The following is an 18,983-nucleotide window of genomic DNA, read 5'->3' on the forward strand; positions in this document are numbered from 1 at the left end:
TGGATGGAAGGCAATTGATTACCTTGCACACCCTCTGGGCAGCCGTAGAGGGGGCCCTTTCTGCCCCCGAAGGGATTTGCTGAACAAGGCAGTGCCTGCTTAGGAGTAGACAGATAGAGATAGAGACAGAGATGGACCACTGGCTTATGTTACAGCTGCTCTGTGCCAGCTTGTATTTATTGCTTTGGTGCTCAAAGAAGAGTCCTGAATGGCCTGGCTTCCATCTGGGACACTATGGCCTCTGGCTCTGCCTGATTATTGGGTGCTCTTGCATGCTGCCTGCCATGCCAGCTTGGGCATTGTTGTTTTGTCTTTTGTCTAGGATGCACTCCCTTCTTCTCAGCCCCCCAAATACAACTTCACTCCCAGTTCTGCCCTCAACAAGACAGCCCGGCCTTTTGGAGTTAACCCTGCTCCAAACTCTGAGCCCGTGCGGGTGACGAAACCCGTGCGATATGTTCCCCCTGCATCCGACTGCACCACACAGCACAATGGGTAGGTTGCTGTGCTTCTGGCCATCTGGGTTGGGGTGTGGGCGGGGGTAGTGATCCGACTGTCAAACTCTGCACACTGGCCCTCCTCTATATACCTGTGCATGTAAACCTGTGCATGTGAGGCTTTCCACTGAGGGGCACCTGGTAGGTAAGAATGTCCCTCCTCCCCATTGAAAAATATAAACCTCTGATGTTGCAGTGACCTCTTGTGGCTGGAAAAGATATTGCAATTCCTGAGTAAAACCATTCCCCAATTTAATGATGTTCATTCAGTGTAGAATGTCAGACTGGCAGCCCAATAAATTGTGATTTTAATGATAGCATCTCACTTTTTAAAACTTGAGTCTTCTTACATGTTCTGGGCACCCCAATAGATGAAGTTGGAAACATAATGCAGTGTCCTAGGGAAAATGTTCTATGGTACCTATAATTCTTTTTACCGACCAATCCTAAATAATTCTTACATCAGATATTTTGATTGTAATGATAGCATATTATAGCAATTCAGCTGCATCTACACATTCATTATTGCCTGCTTATGAGTTATATATTCTATTTTTATAAAATAGAGTAAATGTACTTTCTAGATGTCTTTGAAATTCTCCACCCTCAAACACTCCCTGGTTGCAGGGTAAATATTTCTCGATCTGAAAGACAGGCTCAGAAAAATAGAGATCTGAAGTATAGTGCTATTCAGCCTAAAGCTGCACATTTCAGAGAAGACACCAAGAAACAGATTTGAGATGCCAAGATGTTTTCCTATGAATGAAGAACAAAAATGCCATTCTTTTAAACTAAGATTTCTAATTTATGAAGAAAAATGTTAAAATGAAAAATACACCTTACAAAGGAAATGTACATAAAATACAAGATTCTGTGGCATCTCATTGTCCCAACATTAAACTGGTAGTTCTATCTTTACCGCAAATGGGAAAAGTTGGGATTAAAAAAAAAAAATCTTTTGGGTTGTTGCCTTTTTTATTTTTCACTTTCCCTTCTGTGAAATTTTAGGTTCTTCTTGTTAGCTTTGCAAATTTTGACCAGAGCAGGTCACGAGACTAGAGAAACAAGCTGTTCAGTTAATGCAGAAAAAAGAAGCCTAAAGGGTACAACTGGTGGAAAGGATGCCGGATGGATGGGGATTAATTCAGTAAAATTAATAAGCTTCGGAAAAGGAGAGGGGAAAAGAATATGTTTGGAATCAGCAACATTAGCCTGTTTTTTCTGCCAGGATGAGCTGCTCATGTGTGGAAGATGGCCCTAAGTGCTTAACTGCATGCAAGTTCTTGACAGTCTTTGTTGCTGAAAATAATGATGCTTTAGTTGAGCTCCTCTAACTTGGTGCATTCAGCTGGTTCTTACTTTATTTATTTAAACTAATAAGTGGTACTGGTGGAACAGTGAGAGTAGCAATAGAAATAGAATGTATATACCAGTGCTGTATATTCTTAGTTGCTTCAGTATAACTTTATTTACTTAGCAAGGAAAAGTTTTCTGTGCAACAATTTATAGTACAAAAGGAGTTGTGAAGACTCACTGTGAACTCATCAGATCTTTCTTTGTAGTTTTCAGCAAAGGGCTTCTATAAACTTTCTGTCACTTGCATGTAAATATAACTATGGAGGACTGTTCTTAACTTGCTTGGAGATGAGAGTTTTTACATAGTAAGCATTTTCTTCTTTGGATGGGAGACTTTTGTCCTAGATTTTGCTTGGGATTGCACCGTACAACATCCTTAGCCAGCATTGTCGTTTCCTGTGATTACACCTGTCATGATTTAATGTACTCTTTCTCAAATTGGTGCCCTCCAAATATGCTGAGGTTTCAGTTCCTGGTATTCCTGATTAAGAGGGGTGTCATGCTAGAGGTAACAAAAGTAGGGGGATCCAGGGATGGAAGGGGTGTGAACGGCATCAAAATGGAACGGCATCAAAATGGTGGGTGTGACTGGGTGATCACAGCCTTACTCCTTTTTACCTGCCTGCAGTGCATGTTTAAAAGAGGCTGGGCTTCAGTCATCATTGTGCCTGCCATTCTGCTGCTTTGACTCCCCTGTGGATTCTCTCTGATGAAGACCACCTGTCTCGTACCCAAAAGAGAAACGGGGGAGCATTGTTTTCTCTGCCTTTGATTCTAATCTGTCTGCCTTTCCTGTCTTTTTTCTCTTTCCCTCTTTTTCTCTCCTGCAGGCACAGAATCCTGACAAGTCAGTAAGCTTTTGGTCTTCTCTGTAGTCTTTTTTTTTTTTTTGCTAATTTGCATGATGTTTTCCATGTCGGGTTTCTCATTTCCCATCTCGCCCCACTTTAGAGGGGCACGGTTGTGACAGGAGTGGGAAATTATCCTTTCCTAAAGAAATCTTAAGTTTGTTTTGATTGGGGGGGGGGAGATGACATCAGAAAGTTTCAAAGCCCACAACAGGCTTAGATGGGAAGAGCTGTTTTTACCTAAACAAGAAAAGCAAAATTTACTTGTACTTTCTTGACCAAATCCTCTTGAGTCATACTGGAACCCCTTTGAAGTCCCATTTTTTCCATTTTCCTGGAAATAAGTGGAAGTGAAAAGATCTCTTTATATGGCAAGAAGCCACGGAAGTTACTCTGAGGTCAAGGTTGCCAAAAAGATTTGATTTCTAAAAGAAGATTTTGGTGCTTCTGTCTGCGGCTAGAACAGCAGTCTGGTGCAGCTCTTCCTAGTCTACATACATCTATAACTGTGACTGCCTGACCTAGATAAGGGTGAGGAATTGGTGCTAAATTTGGCAGGGAGCTTGTGGCTTCTCTTCTTCCCAGTGAAGCTGCAGATATCTCTGGGGACATTAACTGCTCCCCTGTGAGCAGCAGAGATGTAAATGTTCTAGCTATGTTGGGAGGGAATAATATTTCTTACCTGACTGGTACTTCGCTTTCTCTTATCCTTTGCTGCTCCTGTCCTCAGTGTGACTGTTCACCCACCTGAAGTAAAGGCTGTGTCCCCAAATCACCCCCCACCTGATTATGGAGATTACTACCTGGAGGACCAGTAAGATTTGGGAACAGGGTTCGGGGCTAGGATGGCAATGTCAGTAATGTTTGTATTGCATGTAGATGTTCTTGCCTCATAGCTTGCAAATGTTCCTCCCAAAAGTTATGGGGAACAATCTCTGAGACACCCATGGATACAATTCAAGTCTTTTTTTTTTTTTTTAAACCTCTGGTTAAAGGGGTATATTAGAGCATCACCTGGTAAACTAGGCCACTGTAAGACACAAAAGTTCATGATTTAAGGCCTGTCTCTCACAAAGTCAGACATTAGTCCAGCTAGCCCTCTGGCTGCCTAATCTAACAGCACCGGAGTAGTCTGTTAACAAACTCTGTGCTTTGTTAACTCAGAATCAACATACCATCGCATGAAGCAGTTCATATTTAACTCCTGATTACAGTTTAACTGTTGGTTGTTCCAGTCCTTGGGGGGGGGGGGAAATCCAGTTTTTCCCTCTTAAGGTGATTCCTTTGTGGGATCAGACATTTCCAGGTACCTCTCTCTTGGGCCATTCTTTAGGCGAGGATTGAAGAGTTCATGCTTTCTTTGATAATCCAGTTTTCTCTGATGCTTTGCATGTCCTTGGGTTTGTAGTCCCCCTCAGCCAGGCCCTAAAGGCTGTGAAGCATCCTCCCTCCCTCTCCCCAGCCAGATTGCAATTTACAATTGCAAATGGCTTCTGTTGTGATTATAATGGACAACCAGAAGGTTTTTGGTGGCGTTCAGGGTAGGAAGCACTGTTTTTTTGTAGCCTTTCTGTAGAGTGGGGTTGCTAGGACACACCCACATATACCTCCCACTCACACACACAGACCTCCCACTCCCCACACGAATAGTCTTTCTTTGCTTCTCAGGATTTTTGAAGGAATTTCTTACAATCTGCTGCCTGTTCTGGCACATATTTTCAAACCTTGCTCCGGCCTGCAGAAGGATTTCCATGCATTGATTGGCTTGGGGGGAAAAAAAATAAGGTCTGAACTTTGCTGATGTTTAACAACGAGTCTGGACAGAACAAAATGAGTTGTAGCTCACAATAAGAGCTGTATAGGCAGACACTCGTATGTTTAAAGTGCTTGCTTTTCAAGCAGCCACAGAAAGGGCTGAAGACTGATGCAGAAAGGACCTAGAACAGTTCACTTCACAGCTATCCCTTATATTCCCTAATCAGATCCTTCATATTCGGTAGCAGTACAATCCTACACTATCAAGAGGTGAGAAAATGGCCGCAGGTTTATATCAGGGATGATAGGCCCAAGGCTTTCTGGTCGTGTTGTGTGTGGCTCCTCAGATGCCATCTATATTCACTGCCAAACAGCTCTTAGAAACTAATTTGTCACTGATGCTAACAGTGACACCCCAGCTCCCTAGCCCTCCCCAGCCAGATGATCAGCCCCCTGATTAGTCCCCTGATAGAAAAGCTTCCCTTCTGCTTGAAGGAAGTGCAAATAGGATGGTTTCCTATTTCCTCCCAGAGTCTGGTCCGCCTAGTCTCCCTCCCAGCAAGTAGGAAGGATATTAAGCAGCCTTCATAGCCTTCACCCTCCAGATCTGTTAAGATTGTGACTCTCAGGACTGTCAGCCATCTGCAGTTCTAGTTGATGTATTTCTTTAGCTACAGAAAATTAACCATTGTAGACAAGGGACTGATAGGGTGAGCTTCAGGATCCCATTATTACTACTGAAGGACAGGTTATTTATCTGGCCCTTTAGAGTGGCCATGTCTTGATTCATTGCTGTGTATATGTGTATGTGTTTGTGCGTTTGGGTGCAATGCATGCCTGGCAACTGCTGTTTTCAGTGCAGTTCTGGCTGAGTGCCCTGGTCTGTTTGTAGGCACTCTCTGCGGCTGGTGAGCCTGCCGGCTTTCTTCCCCAGCGACGCCAGTAAAAAGAGACTTATTGAGGACACAGAGGACTGGCGACCACGGACTGGGATTACTCAGTCTCCTTCCTTCCGCGTTCTGGCCCATCTCACAGGCACAGAATTCAGTAAGTGCCCCTTCGGTGGGAACTATGTAAGGAGCACGGCAAGCTTTATTTTCCTATCCCTCTTGAGTGGCCAGTTCCCGCTAGAGGCTTAGGGGAAATCGCAAGCTTTTTGCATCTGCCACTTCAGGAAACAGGTGCAGTGGTGCCTGAGATTTGGTGACAGCTCTGGTCCTTCTCTCACTCGGTCTCCATGGTCAGAGTCAAGTGCTTGCGTTCCTCCTCCTCCTCCTCCTCCTCCTCCTCCTCCTCCTCCTCCTCCTCCTCCTCCTCCTCCTCCTCCTCCTCTCTCATATTCCTGGGGATGCCCCCTTGGCCTTGTGCAATCTTTCTGGGGATGCAGCAGGCATCTCCTTCTGCTTCCCTCACCCCGATTGCTATGCCCAGGCCCCACCTCTCTTGGGGATAACCTTAATTAATTCTTGCTTTTTCTTTCCATCTACCAACCTGATTGGCCCAAACTCTGATCCTCTCTCTTTCTCCTTTCCTTCTGCTGCTGCCAGTGCGTGACCCAGATGACGACCATCTTAAGGCAGCCAGGTAAGAAGGGCCAGATCTTTGGGGCTTGGATTTCTTAGGGTTAGAGAGAGGATTTCTGCCTGAGTTCCTCAAGTGCTAGGATGCCAGCTGAGATGAGTTTAGGGTTTCAGACTTGTTTATAGAGATACTTTTGATCTCTTACTACAGATAGCTTGTACAATACATCCATAGTTAAGCATGGTTTATTAAGCCAGTTTTCTGGGTTCATATGGCACACTAGAGCCTAAACTAATGGCTTAAACTGTTGGATGAGTTGAGGTGTTGTATGAACACACTTGCTTCATGGCCTTATTGTCTGCTGGTGGGAAAGGGGGTGGGGAAAGAAAGAAGTCCTTTTTTCCCCTTGAGGGTGGGGTGCTATTGACACAGGTTGGGCATTGTGTGAAGTGTCTTCTGCATGCACTCTGTCTCTTTCCTCTCTCCTCCCTTCCCCTAACATTTACTGTTTCCTCTCCACTGTCTGCCTTCCCTTTCATTTTCTTTTTCTAGAGAAAAGTTTGTCCTGGAACTCCGGAGCCCCCGTTACACTCACCTGCGTGACTGGCACCACCAGCGATCAGCTACCTCTCTGAATGTGCTCTCCTAGGCTGTGTAGGCTGATCCTGTCTTGCTCTTCCAACTCGACCCTTCTGTTGATTGTATGCAATGCAGATGTTACATAGGGAGGGCACATTTCTGTCTGTTTCCTTCTGGCTGTTGAGTGTAACTTGAAAATAGGAAGTCCCCACAACTCCTGGAATGTAATGATTGATCTGTGCTGGAGAATTACTTAGTTAGGAACTAGAAATAAGCAGGAGACTTTTGTTTTACGGACTCACACTTTGAATTCCATGCCTCACTTCCATGTCCTCAATGGAAAGAAACTTTAGAATCCAGCTTTACCATTGGAGAGGAGGATTAGTTTCCCCACCTTAAAGAAATGTTCTGGAAGAAGGAAATAAGTGGGAATTATTTCCTGAATATGTATACTCATATACGGCTGGCATATTCTACCAATGGAAGATTTTCTAGATTTCTCAGACTGGCCTTGTTTTTATGAACTGTCAAGAGTTTTTCCCTCCTGGATAAGCATTACAGGAAAAGATGGCATCTTTAGCCATTTGTTTTGTTTGGGTTCTATTGATGACACTTATAAACTAGCCTTCTTCCAAGGAATGTAAGTTCACATGCATGGCTCTCTGCCCTTTCCTCACAATGCAGTCAGGTGAGCTAAGTGCAGGAAGAACGACTGGCCCAAGGAAACACAGCGTAATCCGTGTAAGCATTGGGGTTTGAGCCTTAGTCTCCAATACCTGCACAGGTAGTTCTCAGTTTAACCAATTCAAAAATCTCCTTGGGCAGCATAGAATCTTGGAACAGTCAGAGCTGTACAGTCTACCTTTGCCACTTTCTGATATAGTTTCTCAGTCCTGGACTGGAAATGAAGAAACACTCTTCCCCAGATAAACCCCCTTCTGCCTCTCCATATCTGGTAGACAAAATGGTCTTCCCTCCGGTCTTCCACCCTGCCATGGCTATCCTGTCCTCTCCTTGCTCCCTTGGCTATGAGTGTTGGTTTGTGTTTGCTACCATCAGGGAAGAACCGGCATTCCTCTCTGGGTGGGCCGATGAGATCTTGAGAGATTGCAAAGTATCTTGCTGCCCATAATTTGACTGGAGATGTCTATTTTGCACTTGATCTATATACCAAGGCGCCTTAATTTGCAAAAGACAACCACATTTGATAAGTGCGATAGAGATGCTCTTGCTGGGATCAGAGGAAACTCGGGAAGAGGGGTGAATTGCTCTGTATCTCTTTCTGCATCTAGATCAGGGGTCTCCAACCTTGGCAACTTTAAGACTTGTGGACTTCAACTCCCAGAATTCCTCAGCCAGCAAAGCTGGGAGTTGAAGTCCAGAAGTCTTAAGGTTGCTAAGGTTGGAGACCCCTGATCTAGAATGTCCTTTTCCCTCATGGAGGGCACATCGCATGCTCCTCTGTTGGCTACAACTCTGCCGTTGTGAGAATTTTATCAATGTTTGGTCTACATGCATGATGCAGAATTCAACTATTATCTGTACAGTGTTATAACCGCCCACTCTTGAGTGCCTGAAATGTAGTTAAGACTTTGGAGTCTAGATGGAGACTCACTTACTACTTTCCTTTTTGTAGTAAAAATAAATGCTTCTATTCTCATATCTGGCTTCTGCCTGTTTATTATTGTATAGGCAACTGAAACTGGAGATGCTGAGTCACTGGTGAACTAAGCCAAGCTGTGGGTGAGGAATTGTTCTGCAGTGGAGTTTCAGCCTGTGTGTCATCTGAAAGGTCACTTAGGATGCAGTTGGGAAAGCAGTCTCTGTTCACTTTTAATTTAGGAGTTTTCTTACTTTTTGGTGCTGGTTGACATCCATCTCCATGCCCTGAGGGTTAGGTCTGGAAGAACTAGAGGATTGATGGCCATCGTGGCAACTGGCAACCACAGGCTTGTCCCAAACAATCTCTGCTCCTATGCATGCAGATTGGCCTATATTGAACATTAATTTTCTTCACAATAGTTGGGCTGTGATCCTGATGTGGAAAGCATATCTATTTCTTGGTTGTGATCAGATCATTTCCTGGTCCATTTGAGATGTCCTGCCACTGAGGACTTTTGCGGACTATGTAATTTATTAGAATGGTCTGTCCAAGGCAGGTTTCTGGGAGGTACTTGAGAAATTTCTCTCTACCTGATAGGCAGTTTTATTTATTGCCAGGTTGACCTCTGGCATCAGGAGGGTGATTCAGGCTCTTTAACAAGATTGCATTCACTACTCCTAGAGTACATCTTAGATTATTGAGGAACTTTGGGAGAGATGAAGTAGAAAATGTGATACTTGGAGAGTTGATGAAGAAAAACAAGGACTCAACCTGAGTATGGGTGGGAACTCAAACTCATACCTTTATCATGGCAGTAAAAAAGTGCAGCTCTCCATTGTTGCATGTTTGTCTGTTTGTTTATATCCCGCTTTTATTATTTTTACAAATCATTCAAGGTGGTGAACATGTGCACCTTCCTCTTCCTATTTTCTCACAACTACAATCCTGTCAGATGAGGTGGGGTAAGGAGAGAGTGAATGACAACTTGCCTAAGGCACCCAGCTGGCTAAGGGTGGGGGGTTCTAGAACTCACAGTCTCTGCTTTTTAGCCTGATGCTTTAATTATTAGATCAAACTGGCAGTGGTGGACTGTTGATTAGCAGCATCATTTAGTATGTCTAGGGCTTTCTTGGGGAGCATGAGTAGGTGTAGTTGCCTCCTGGCCATTGTAGTTGTTTCATACAATATTTTCGGATATACTTACTCAGAATTGCTGAAGTTTTGACTCTTTATGGTTGATGTCCAATGAGGTGACACAGGTGATACCTTATCATATTATGCTTTTGGCCTGTAGATTCTGATGATGTAGTCTCTGGATACACTGTGACTTATCCCCATGCCCTCACTTGCTTTGTAAGGTATTGGTGGGGGCATAACTGGCTGGATTTGGAAGGTGACAGTGCCAGCAGTTTTGAAGGAGGCTTCGGTGGAGCTTCTCCTTAATAGATTATCCCTGCATCTGGTTATTTTTGACAGCTATTTGACACCTCTTTTTAAGGAACGTTTTTGAGTGGGTGGTTGGGAACAGTTCTTACACAATCAAAAACAAACAACTTGATGTCACATTTGGCTGTTATCAAAACATGGATCAAATGGAAACTTCCCATTCCACCCAAAAGAGAGTCACTTGCAGTCATGTACACTGAGCACAGGAGGAAAGAGGTGCAAGAATTTAAATATATTGATTGGACTACAAGTAGAAATTGCATTGGACACCCAGCAATTGCTGGAATTCTTTTGTAATGGCTTCTTAGACTTTCCACTGTAAGTCTCATGTTCTTGTACCTTTGGCTGCTAGTCCAGCTCACTGGGAAGAAGTTTGTCAAGGATTCCAGTCTAGAAGACCAGTCTAGAAGAAGCAGATTATTTGAATGTATTTCAGTTAAAGTTCAGTTTTGAGCATAGGACAGAGATGGAGTTGGCCTCTCAAACTGATGATTTTATTGAGATTTGCACAGAAGTAGTGCATTCTTCAAAGGGATGTGGTGGCTCAGTGGCTAAGATGCTGAGCATGTCGATCAGAAGGTCGGCAGTTCAGCGGTTCGAATCCCTAGTGCCGTGTAATGGGGTGAGCTCCCATTACTTGTCCCAGCTTCTGCCAACCTAGCACTTTGAAAGCACGTAAAAAATGCAGGTAGAAAAATAGGGACCACTTTGGTGGGAGATATGGTTATACACACACAAACACACACACACACGTACACACACACATTCAGACATACAGTATTAATGTATATATGTCAACACACATATATACACACACACATACATACTGTATATACATAAATACATATATAAAAGAAATCAGTATTTTCAGGTGCTGTTTTTCCTTGGCACCTTTGGGAGCAGAAGCCTATCAGCAGTCTGGAGCTTCTTTCTTTTCCTTTTCCTCAATGCACTATTTTCTAGTGCAATTACATTATTAGGTAGCTAGTAAGAAACAGGATGGTGGTTGAGCCTTCTGTTCTTGTCATGGGGCACAGATACAAAATATACCCTTTAGGCAAATCATTGTATGAGTGGACTAGAGGTAAAAATGCACAGAGGGGTGTTTTTTTTAAAAAGGACAAAGTCCCTTGATCTAGAGAAGAATAAACCACTGCATGGCCTCTGTAATGTGCCAGCATTCCATTGTTCTTTTCAGCCTGGGAGGATGTGGTGCGGATCTTGCTGAGCTGTGCCACTTTTCACTGCAGGTGGGGGATCTTAAGTGTGAGGAACAATCCGTGTTAAAAGCGAGAGGGAGAGAGAGAGAGAGAGAGAGAAAAAAAAAACCCCTCCGTTTCCTGCCTAGTGATACAAATATGTGAGATTCCCCAAACATGACGGTCTCTGATGTGAAGAAACGTTGCCTGTGTGTTTTAAAGGTGTGTGTGATCATTTTCAGATCTACAGCCCATCGCTTGCACTCAGAATGGTAGAGTTTAGATAAATGTACATAACCACAGTTGTTCTTGCGTGGGGTGGGGGTGGGGTGGGGTGCTTGCACCCTGAGAGAATGTTTTCTTCCAGCTCACCCCAACTAGGTATCTAAGAAAGGGGAAAGAAAGAATTGGTGAACATCCTGGGATGTCTGTGTTTTATTTTCCCTTTCATGGGGCTGCTCAGGAGTGTTCTCTGCCTCTTTACTTCGTCTGACAAGCTCTATGCATTTGTTCAGTTCTTCCACCTTTCTGTTTTCGGTGAGCTTCTGCTCCAGTGCAGGCCCGCTGCTCCTGGCCGGCAGCATTTTCTGCTGAAGTACAGGTAGCATCTTGCTCTCTTCTTTCTGGATCATCTGCTGGAAAAGGCTGGCTCCAGGGCTGAGGTGGCTTCCTCTGCGATTCATCACACAAACTAAACTGCCACTTGATTTCACCTCTTCCCTGCCATAGAGCTCCCTGCGGTAGTATTTGGCCTTGAAATGTCCCTCTAAGCTCTGCACTGATAATTTATTTCTACTCGATAAGCCGGTTGTCCTTTTGCAGGCACATGGCCTGAACATCTGGGGAAATCTAGCATGGCCCTATTTACCCTGTTGGTTTGGGATAGGCATATGTTCCCATTGAAACATCCCTGACTAGAGTTGTATGTGAAAACAGCATGAAGCTAGCATTGATACCCAAGTATTCACCACATTCCCCACCCCATCTTTCCGATGATACTTTATCGGGTATCACAAAAAGCATGTAATCATCAGAGAGATGAGGGCAGAAAGAGCTGGGTTGGCTAATTTTCTTAAAATGTTAAGAATTTACTTCAGCATCATTCCAGTAGGATTCAGAAAAGATGGAGTGTTCTGGGGATGCTTTCAAGCAAAGTTCGGTTTATTTAAAAAAAAAAAAAAAGCTGCCTGCTGACAGCTACACCAGACGCACAGCTTAAGTGTAAGTTGCCAACTCCAAAACAGTTCTGGCACTGTAACAACTTTGTCTCAAATGCCAGGTACTGGATGACGTTTTGTTCCTTGTTTTGATCAGGATCTTCAATTCTGCTAACTCTCCTGTGTGGGAAAGTCCTACTACCTCCTGCAGGGAGCCTTAGTAGAGTATGCTTTTCTACAACATTAATACCAGGCATTGTTTCTATACCATTGTTTAATGACTCGGGAACTGCCCCAACAATTATTATCCTAACAACTGTCGCAACAGAACAACTACTTAAGAGATGTTTCCTTTGTAAGTATGCAGACACACACCTCCTCCTGCAGCCTTTGACTCAATCTTGACTGGCTTGGAGGAATGCAGCGGGCCTGGAGAAGAGTTGACTGTTGTTTCCTATGTCTCTTTTTAGAAAGGGAAACTAGAGGAATCAATGTTCTTCTGAATGTGTGTGCAGACCACAGTCCCTGTCCTTGGCGCTCTCTACAGTAGTTCTTTAAACCTCCTTTTGAGGCTAAATTGGACTTTTCTTTGGTCCTGTGGAGGGCAAAAGTGGGATGCCATCTTTCCACATAAGTTGGAAGAATACTTTTCTTCTCAGGCAGCTTTGGACTTTCTAGGCTCAGAACCGACATTTCCTGTTTAGTTTCATGAACTCTCCTTCCTTTAACTCTATTGTATGTTGGGGAACCAAACCAGCCAATAGGGGTCACTGCTACACAGAGAACTCGGCCTATGGTCTCCTTGTCCTGGTTTTAATTCCTGCCTGGGGAGGAGGAAAGGGGGGCTCCCGAAGCCTAAAAATTTAGGTTGGGTTCTCTCCTCTGTTAAATGCATTGTGAAGGGCCAGCCTCTGCTTGGGTTATAAGGTAAACGGCCAGGTTATTTGGAACTAATTGGTTATTTTGTAGCCAGGTCTCCATACCAGATCCGCCTTCTGCACCAGCCTTGACAGTGGAGCCTGGATATGGTAAGCAGGAACCCTGTGCATGCTAAGGAGAAAGGCAGCTGGAGTGGTGGTCCCTCAGCAGGAAAGTTGGGGGTGGGGGGCAGGGGAAACCTCAACGGAATGTCTCTTTCCTGGTTGTGGAAGCTGCTACAGCTTTCAACTCTGTAAAACAGTGAGCTCATTTTAAATTGTCCTTTGTGTGTGCATAGATTAGAAGCAGATTTATTATTTCCCTAAAGAAATACCAAGGGTAATGTTTTCCCAGTGACCCACACACACAGAATCGGAGCATGAGCCTTGCACATTTTGGATCACCCAAGCACCCCATGAACGTGCAGTGCCAGATAAGATACCTTGTGTAATTTCCACCAGGTTCTACTGCTCCAAAGCCTGTACCTATCACAGGCCCTTCCAGTCGTCCACCCTGGGCTGTGGATCCTTCCTTCGCTGAGCGATATGCACCAGATAAAACTAGCACTGTGCTGAGTACCCACAGCCAGCCAGCCACCCCAACGCCTGTGCAGAATCGCAACTCTATTGTCCAGGCAGCACAGCAAGCTCCGGAGTGTGCCAGCAAAACGCCCATCTGCTATCAGTGCAACAAAATCATCAGGTAAGCCATGCAGTTTTTCGTCTAGGGTGGGGAACTCATTGTGGTCTCCCTCCGCTGCTGTATTACAGCTCCAGCAACCCAGCCAACATGGCCAGCGGTTAGAAATGCTGTCGGTTGTACTTTAGCAACATCTAGTGGGGCCTTCCTATTCCTTTTTTTCCTCCCTCATGACTTGATTGAGGAGATAAATGTACAAATTGCCTTTGCTAATGAGGATTGAATATGTGTGAAGTGAACAGGAGTCTCAGAAGTGGGCTTTTTGGCTTCCTGCAATATGAGTAATGCAGGCTGGTGAGAGAGAGAGCCTGTCTTTCCAACACAAGAGAGTTGCTGCCAATCCACCACTCACCCTTTCTCTTTGCTTTCCAACAGGGGGCGCTACCTGATGGCTCTGGGACGCTACTACCACCCAGAAGAGTTCACCTGCTCACAGTGCAGGAAGGTGCTTGATGAGGGTGGCTTTTTTGAAGAAAAGGGCTCCATCTTTTGCCCCAAGTGTTACGACATGCGCTACGCCCCCAATTGCGCCAAATGCAAGAAGAAGATTACAGGGGTGAGTTCAGGTGAAACGTGGCCTTCAGGGTAGCAGGTTACACTCTCAGGTATGCTGGAAATTAGGAACATTTAGGAAAGCCTGGTTGACTCTTAACCCTTTAGCTGTCCCTGACTTACAGTTCCCCTCCTTCCACTTTTTTAATTGGTCTGGCTAAGCCAATGAGAGCTGAAGTCCAGAAACAGCTAGGGGGTCACAGTTAAGCTTACATTGTATTAATTCAAGCGTGGTTCATGCTTAGGAAAGTGATGGCTAACATTTTTGCCATCGCGTGCCAAAAGCAGGGGTCGCGCGCACCCATAATTCTATGCACTCCCCCGGAGGCCCTCTTGGAGGCTGGAAAGTGGGACCAGAAGTCGGCAAATGGGCTGTTTCCAGCCTCCGGAGGGCCTCTGTGGGGGTGGGGAAGGCTGTTTTTGCCCTCCCCAGGCTCCTAGAGAGGCTCTGGAGCCTGGAGAGAGCAAAAAACAGGCCTTCCCTCAACCTCCCAGGCTCTCTGGAGGCAGGAAATAGCTTGTTTTCCTACTTCTGGTGGGCCCAGAAGGCCCAAAAATCAGCTAGCCGGTATATGCATGCATGCCGGAGCTGAGTTCACGTGCCCACTGATATGGGTCCACGTGCCATCTGTGGCACGCGTGCCATAGGTTCACCATCATGGCCTTAGGAGATAGTAATATGCTTGTTTCATCAAGGGCCTCATTCAGGGCTGGAACAGAAGTGGGTGCTGATGTGTTGAAGATTAAGAGTTATAAGATAGAAGTTCCTGGTCCGTCTTTCTCCAGGCTTGTTTATCAATCTCCTGCCTATTCTAGCCTCTTCCTTCTCTCCCGATTCCTAATGTGAGCACATGCTGGCCTCGGATTATCAAGATGATGGCTGTACAGCATGTTCAATGCTAAGTGCTCCATAAAGCTCTTTTTCCCCCCAATTATCTCGTCATGTTGGCTAAGAAAGTGCATCCATTCAGTGGAGTGATTCACATTCCTGTATTGCTTTAGGAAATTATGCATGCTCTGAAGATGACCTGGCACGTTCAGTGCTTTGTCTGCGCTGCCTGCAGAACTCCCATCCGCAATCGTGCTTTCTACATAGAAGAAGGGCAGCCCTACTGTGAGAGAGGTACTGCATACCGAATAATTGAGGGATGGCTCCGTGTTTCAAGCTTTCTGAAAGCCTTTAGCTGCTGTTCCAGCCTGATGAGATGGAATGTCTCCTGATTGGTCCTGGTAGCATCAGAGTTCCTTGTACCAAAAAGGAAAGCCTTGAGCAAAACATATATCATGCAATGTACTGCTAGCCCTGGATTTCCTATCTTGGGCAGCAGGAAGAAGTTGCAAAATAAAATACTTGCCGTGCAATTCTCCTCTGTCCCTGATTTGATCACCTTTTGTTGATGGTTGCTGGGCAGTGCCAGTTCTGCTAGGTTGCTATGGAGATGATAGATTAGTACCTGCATCACATAGAACGCCAACGAGCATGCTGGGAATTGTTGTTTTTTTCTCCCCTCCTTTCATTCTGGGTCTGAACAATACTGCTCTGGAATATTCCATTAGGAAATGGGGGGGGGGAGGGATGTGATTTCACTAACGAAATAGTCACTCCTTCCATCTCCATTCCCTGTTATTGGATGCTGTGAACAAATCTGGTATTCTCCCAGATGAACAAGCAGCTGCCTTTCATCAGAAAATGGGTGGGGACAGTGCACAGGATTCTTAACAGCATGTGTAGCCTTGCTTGACTCGAGTATGAGGATTGTCAGCCATCTCTAGCCCAACAAGCAGCACAGTTGTGTTAGACTATAAGATTAGCTTATAACAGCAGAGAGATGGAGCTGTGGGGGGGAAGGTCAGAAGGAAACCCAGAACAGAAATAGCAGATTTGTAGATTGGACTAAAAGATGTTAAGTAGAGCTGGTGGTATACTTGAGGAGCTCAGGCACTGGAAAATTAACCCTGAACAAAATCAGATGAACCGTCAATTATTTTTAAGAGTTGCCATGTTAATAACAAATTAGAAAAGCAGTGGCAGAAGATCCTGTGATGAATTTTCAGAATCTTCCCCTGGGCTGAGAAGGACTCCAGTCAGGAACCATGGAGTTTTGATGCTCAGCATTGCTCAAGCAAAATAAAGCTACAGTATATGGATGCTTTTGGGCCTCTAGATGCTTTGGGGCTTGACCTTCCCACCAAACCATCCAATCTACTACTCCATAGGAAATGCATGTTATGGGGGCCAGTGCAAGCAAAGCCCTTTTTCCCAGCGTAGGTACAATACAGTATTATGTTTGAAAACGCTGGCTCAGGAATAATGTCATTTTCCTGTCCTCCTATCTCTCCCCTTTGTGCAAGATTATGACAAGATGTTTGGAACGAAGTGCCGTGGCTGTGATTTCAAAATAGACGCTGGTGATCGTTTCCTTGAGGCCCTGGGCTTCAGCTGGCATGACACTTGCTTTGTTTGTGCGGTAAGACACTTTCCTCCCCTCTTTCCTTCTCTCAGGTTTTAAGTAATTCTACTATCTTCTGCTGCACTTCAGGGAAATGTATTATAAAATAATTGCAGGCTATTATCCCCAGCCAGGGGCAGGACTGGCTGGCATTAAGATGTGCTTCCTTCTTCCTGTGCATTGAGGTTGGAGCTACTTGATGGTGCCTACGCAAGCCCTTTTCTCACTGCTTTGTAACTAGCAACATGAAGATCTCCTGCTGATGAAATATAGCGGAGAGCCAATGTGGCATAGCATTTGAGATGTTGGATCAGCAGAAAGACCCTTTCAAAGCTTTCCATCGCCATGGGAAATCACTGAATGGCTTAAAGCCAGCCTTCCATTTTAACCAAGCCTACCTTGCAGGGTTGCTGCTGCAGAGCTCCTGGAGGAAATGAAAACATAGAGTTATAATTAATGTTGGGGGGGGCAACTGCGATATGCATTGATGGTAGCAGTAGGCAGGATTTGTCAGGCTGACTTTCCCCCCTTCTATCATCTATCCAGGCCTTTATTATCAGGGGAGTGGGAGGAGGGAACTGGTGTGAATCTCACGGAGAATGTCTTTTTCCTCACAGATCTGCCAGATCAATTTGGAAGGAAAGACATTCTATTCCAAAAAGGACAAGCCGCTGTGCAAGAGCCACGCTTTCTCCCATGTGTGAGGCGGAAGAGACCTTAAAGTGCCCAAGCTGCTGCCTGCCCAAACTCTGCATTCCTCTTTCCTGTCCTGAGAGAGCTCCCAGACCAGATGTCTCACTTGACCATTTTTCCCCATAGAGGGAAAGGGTAAAACGCTCAGGGTCCTTTTAGGGAGGTTTACAACTATTGTATTGTTTTTACCTAAACTGGTGTTCTTCCTATGTATTTGGCTTTTATCTCTTGCAGACTCCATCCAACTTGTGGTTGAAATTGCTAGATATTTGGGGAGTTGAAGTCCAGGACTTCTAGAGGACACCAGCTTAGGGAAGGATACTGTAGAGTTCTGTGCCCATTTCAGCCAAAGAAAGAAAATCTTGAGAAGTTTCTCCCTAGTAAAGGAACCCAAATGATAGCATGCTTGAAAGAAAGCATCAGCTGGCCTTCCCCTGAAGTCATTAACTCAGTGAAAACTTGCTATTAATGCTCCAGGGAAAAGTGAGGGAAGGCAGCTTTCCCCAGAGTTCGCTAGCATTACTTTCTGTCCCCTTTGCAATGTAATTACCAACAATCCTCTGCCCTTCCTTCTCTGACAAAGCATTTGCAAAGGGCTTCTATAATCAGGTTGGCTCTGCCTTTTGCCCATTGGCATGTATTTCTAGCTATGTTGCTCAGTGAAATTGCTTTTTCCAAAAGAAAAAAGGAAAAAAAGAAAAAAAAAGCCCCAAACCCTAAATCTCTTTTCCTCCTAACCACTTGCTAGTAACAAAAATAAAAGCCCCCCTACCACAGTAAGTGAGTGGCTTATTTGAAGGATGGAGGTGTAAGTTTCCACAGACTAAGAAAAATCTTACTTCAAAGTACCGTACAGGAAAGAACAGTTTCAAGATCCTGCTTCTTCACACCAGCAAAAACTGCTTCTCCATCATGAGATGAACTTGGGACTCTATACTTAGGAACACAACTTTATATATACTGTAGCACAAAGCTTCTGAGGTCAGTGTTGGCCCCAAAGCACCCCTACCAAAGACCTAGTATTTTTTCTTTTGCTCTAAATGTATTTCTCAGAACTGTGCTGTTCAGCTAGGAGTCTGTGATTCCTCGCCACCTTTGATGCCCTAATAAAATACGTCTTTTAATTCTTCATCCTTGTGGGCTCTGATTGTTTAGGAGTTCCTAATGCTTGGAACATTGGAAGTAGAAAAATCAGATGCAAATAATGGACATTCAAAGCCCAGTGCTGTTGCTTTCTTTCTGTTCCTTGTCCTCCAATTGTACTTAGAGGAAATTTCAAGAGAGAGTAACTACTATTGCTGCAATTCAGAACCACTTATCTTATTTTGAAAAGCGACAACTAGCAAGCATCTTTTCATGCAATGATGATATTTTAGGTCTGCTGGGAATAATTCTCTTATAAGTAAATACCCTAATCTGGAACAAGGTGGACAGAATACTTTTACTATCATATGTAGACAGATTGTTTCTCTTCTGGCAATAGTTCAGTGAAAAATAAGCAGTCTTGGAGAATGAGAACCCCCAGCCCCCAGTCAAGTCTGTTTAGTGCAAAGGCTGTCCACCATTTCATAAAAATAATGGGAGAAGAGCCACAATGGGATCAAAAGGAGGAAGATACTAGAGTCAGCAAAATATGCTAATGTTGCTTGGTCAAAGTTTATGAAGATTCCTGGGAACATGGCACCTACTGAGGTATCATATACTTCATAT

The 18,983-nt window shown here is 44.6% G+C and overlaps 1 protein-coding gene across 5 annotated transcripts in view; it reads left to right on the forward strand.

The window, feature by feature from the left end:
• The window catches only part of PDLIM7 (PDZ and LIM domain 7), a 64,008-nt gene extending 45,606 nt beyond the window's left edge, over positions 1-18,402 (forward strand). For 4 of the 5 annotated variants that reach the window (XM_087887596.1, XM_034442184.3, XM_034442193.3 and 1 more), the window contains exons 5-11: positions 323-495; positions 12,931-12,989; positions 13,341-13,581; positions 13,954-14,134; positions 15,133-15,253; positions 16,483-16,598; positions 17,198-18,402. In XM_087887596.1, coding sequence (XP_087743722.1) covers positions 323-495; positions 12,931-12,989; positions 13,341-13,581; positions 13,954-14,134; positions 15,133-15,253; positions 16,483-16,598; positions 17,198-17,284 — 978 coding nt within the window. In that variant the 3' untranslated portion in view covers positions 17,285-18,402. Of the gene's footprint in view, positions 1-322; positions 496-2,683; positions 2,705-3,431; positions 3,516-5,348; positions 5,504-6,003; positions 6,041-12,930; positions 12,990-13,340; positions 13,582-13,953; positions 14,135-15,132; positions 15,254-16,482; positions 16,599-17,197 lie in introns of all 5 variants that reach the window. The other variant, XM_087887598.1, reaches the window with a different exon arrangement.
• The last annotated feature ends 581 nt before the right edge of the window (positions 18,403-18,983 follow it).

This window comes from Pantherophis guttatus, chromosome 2, assembly GCF_059756535.1.
Source record: "Pantherophis guttatus breed Tessera chromosome 2, ASM5975653v1, whole genome shotgun sequence".
NCBI classification, from domain to species: domain Eukaryota; kingdom Metazoa; phylum Chordata; class Lepidosauria; order Squamata; family Colubridae; genus Pantherophis; species Pantherophis guttatus.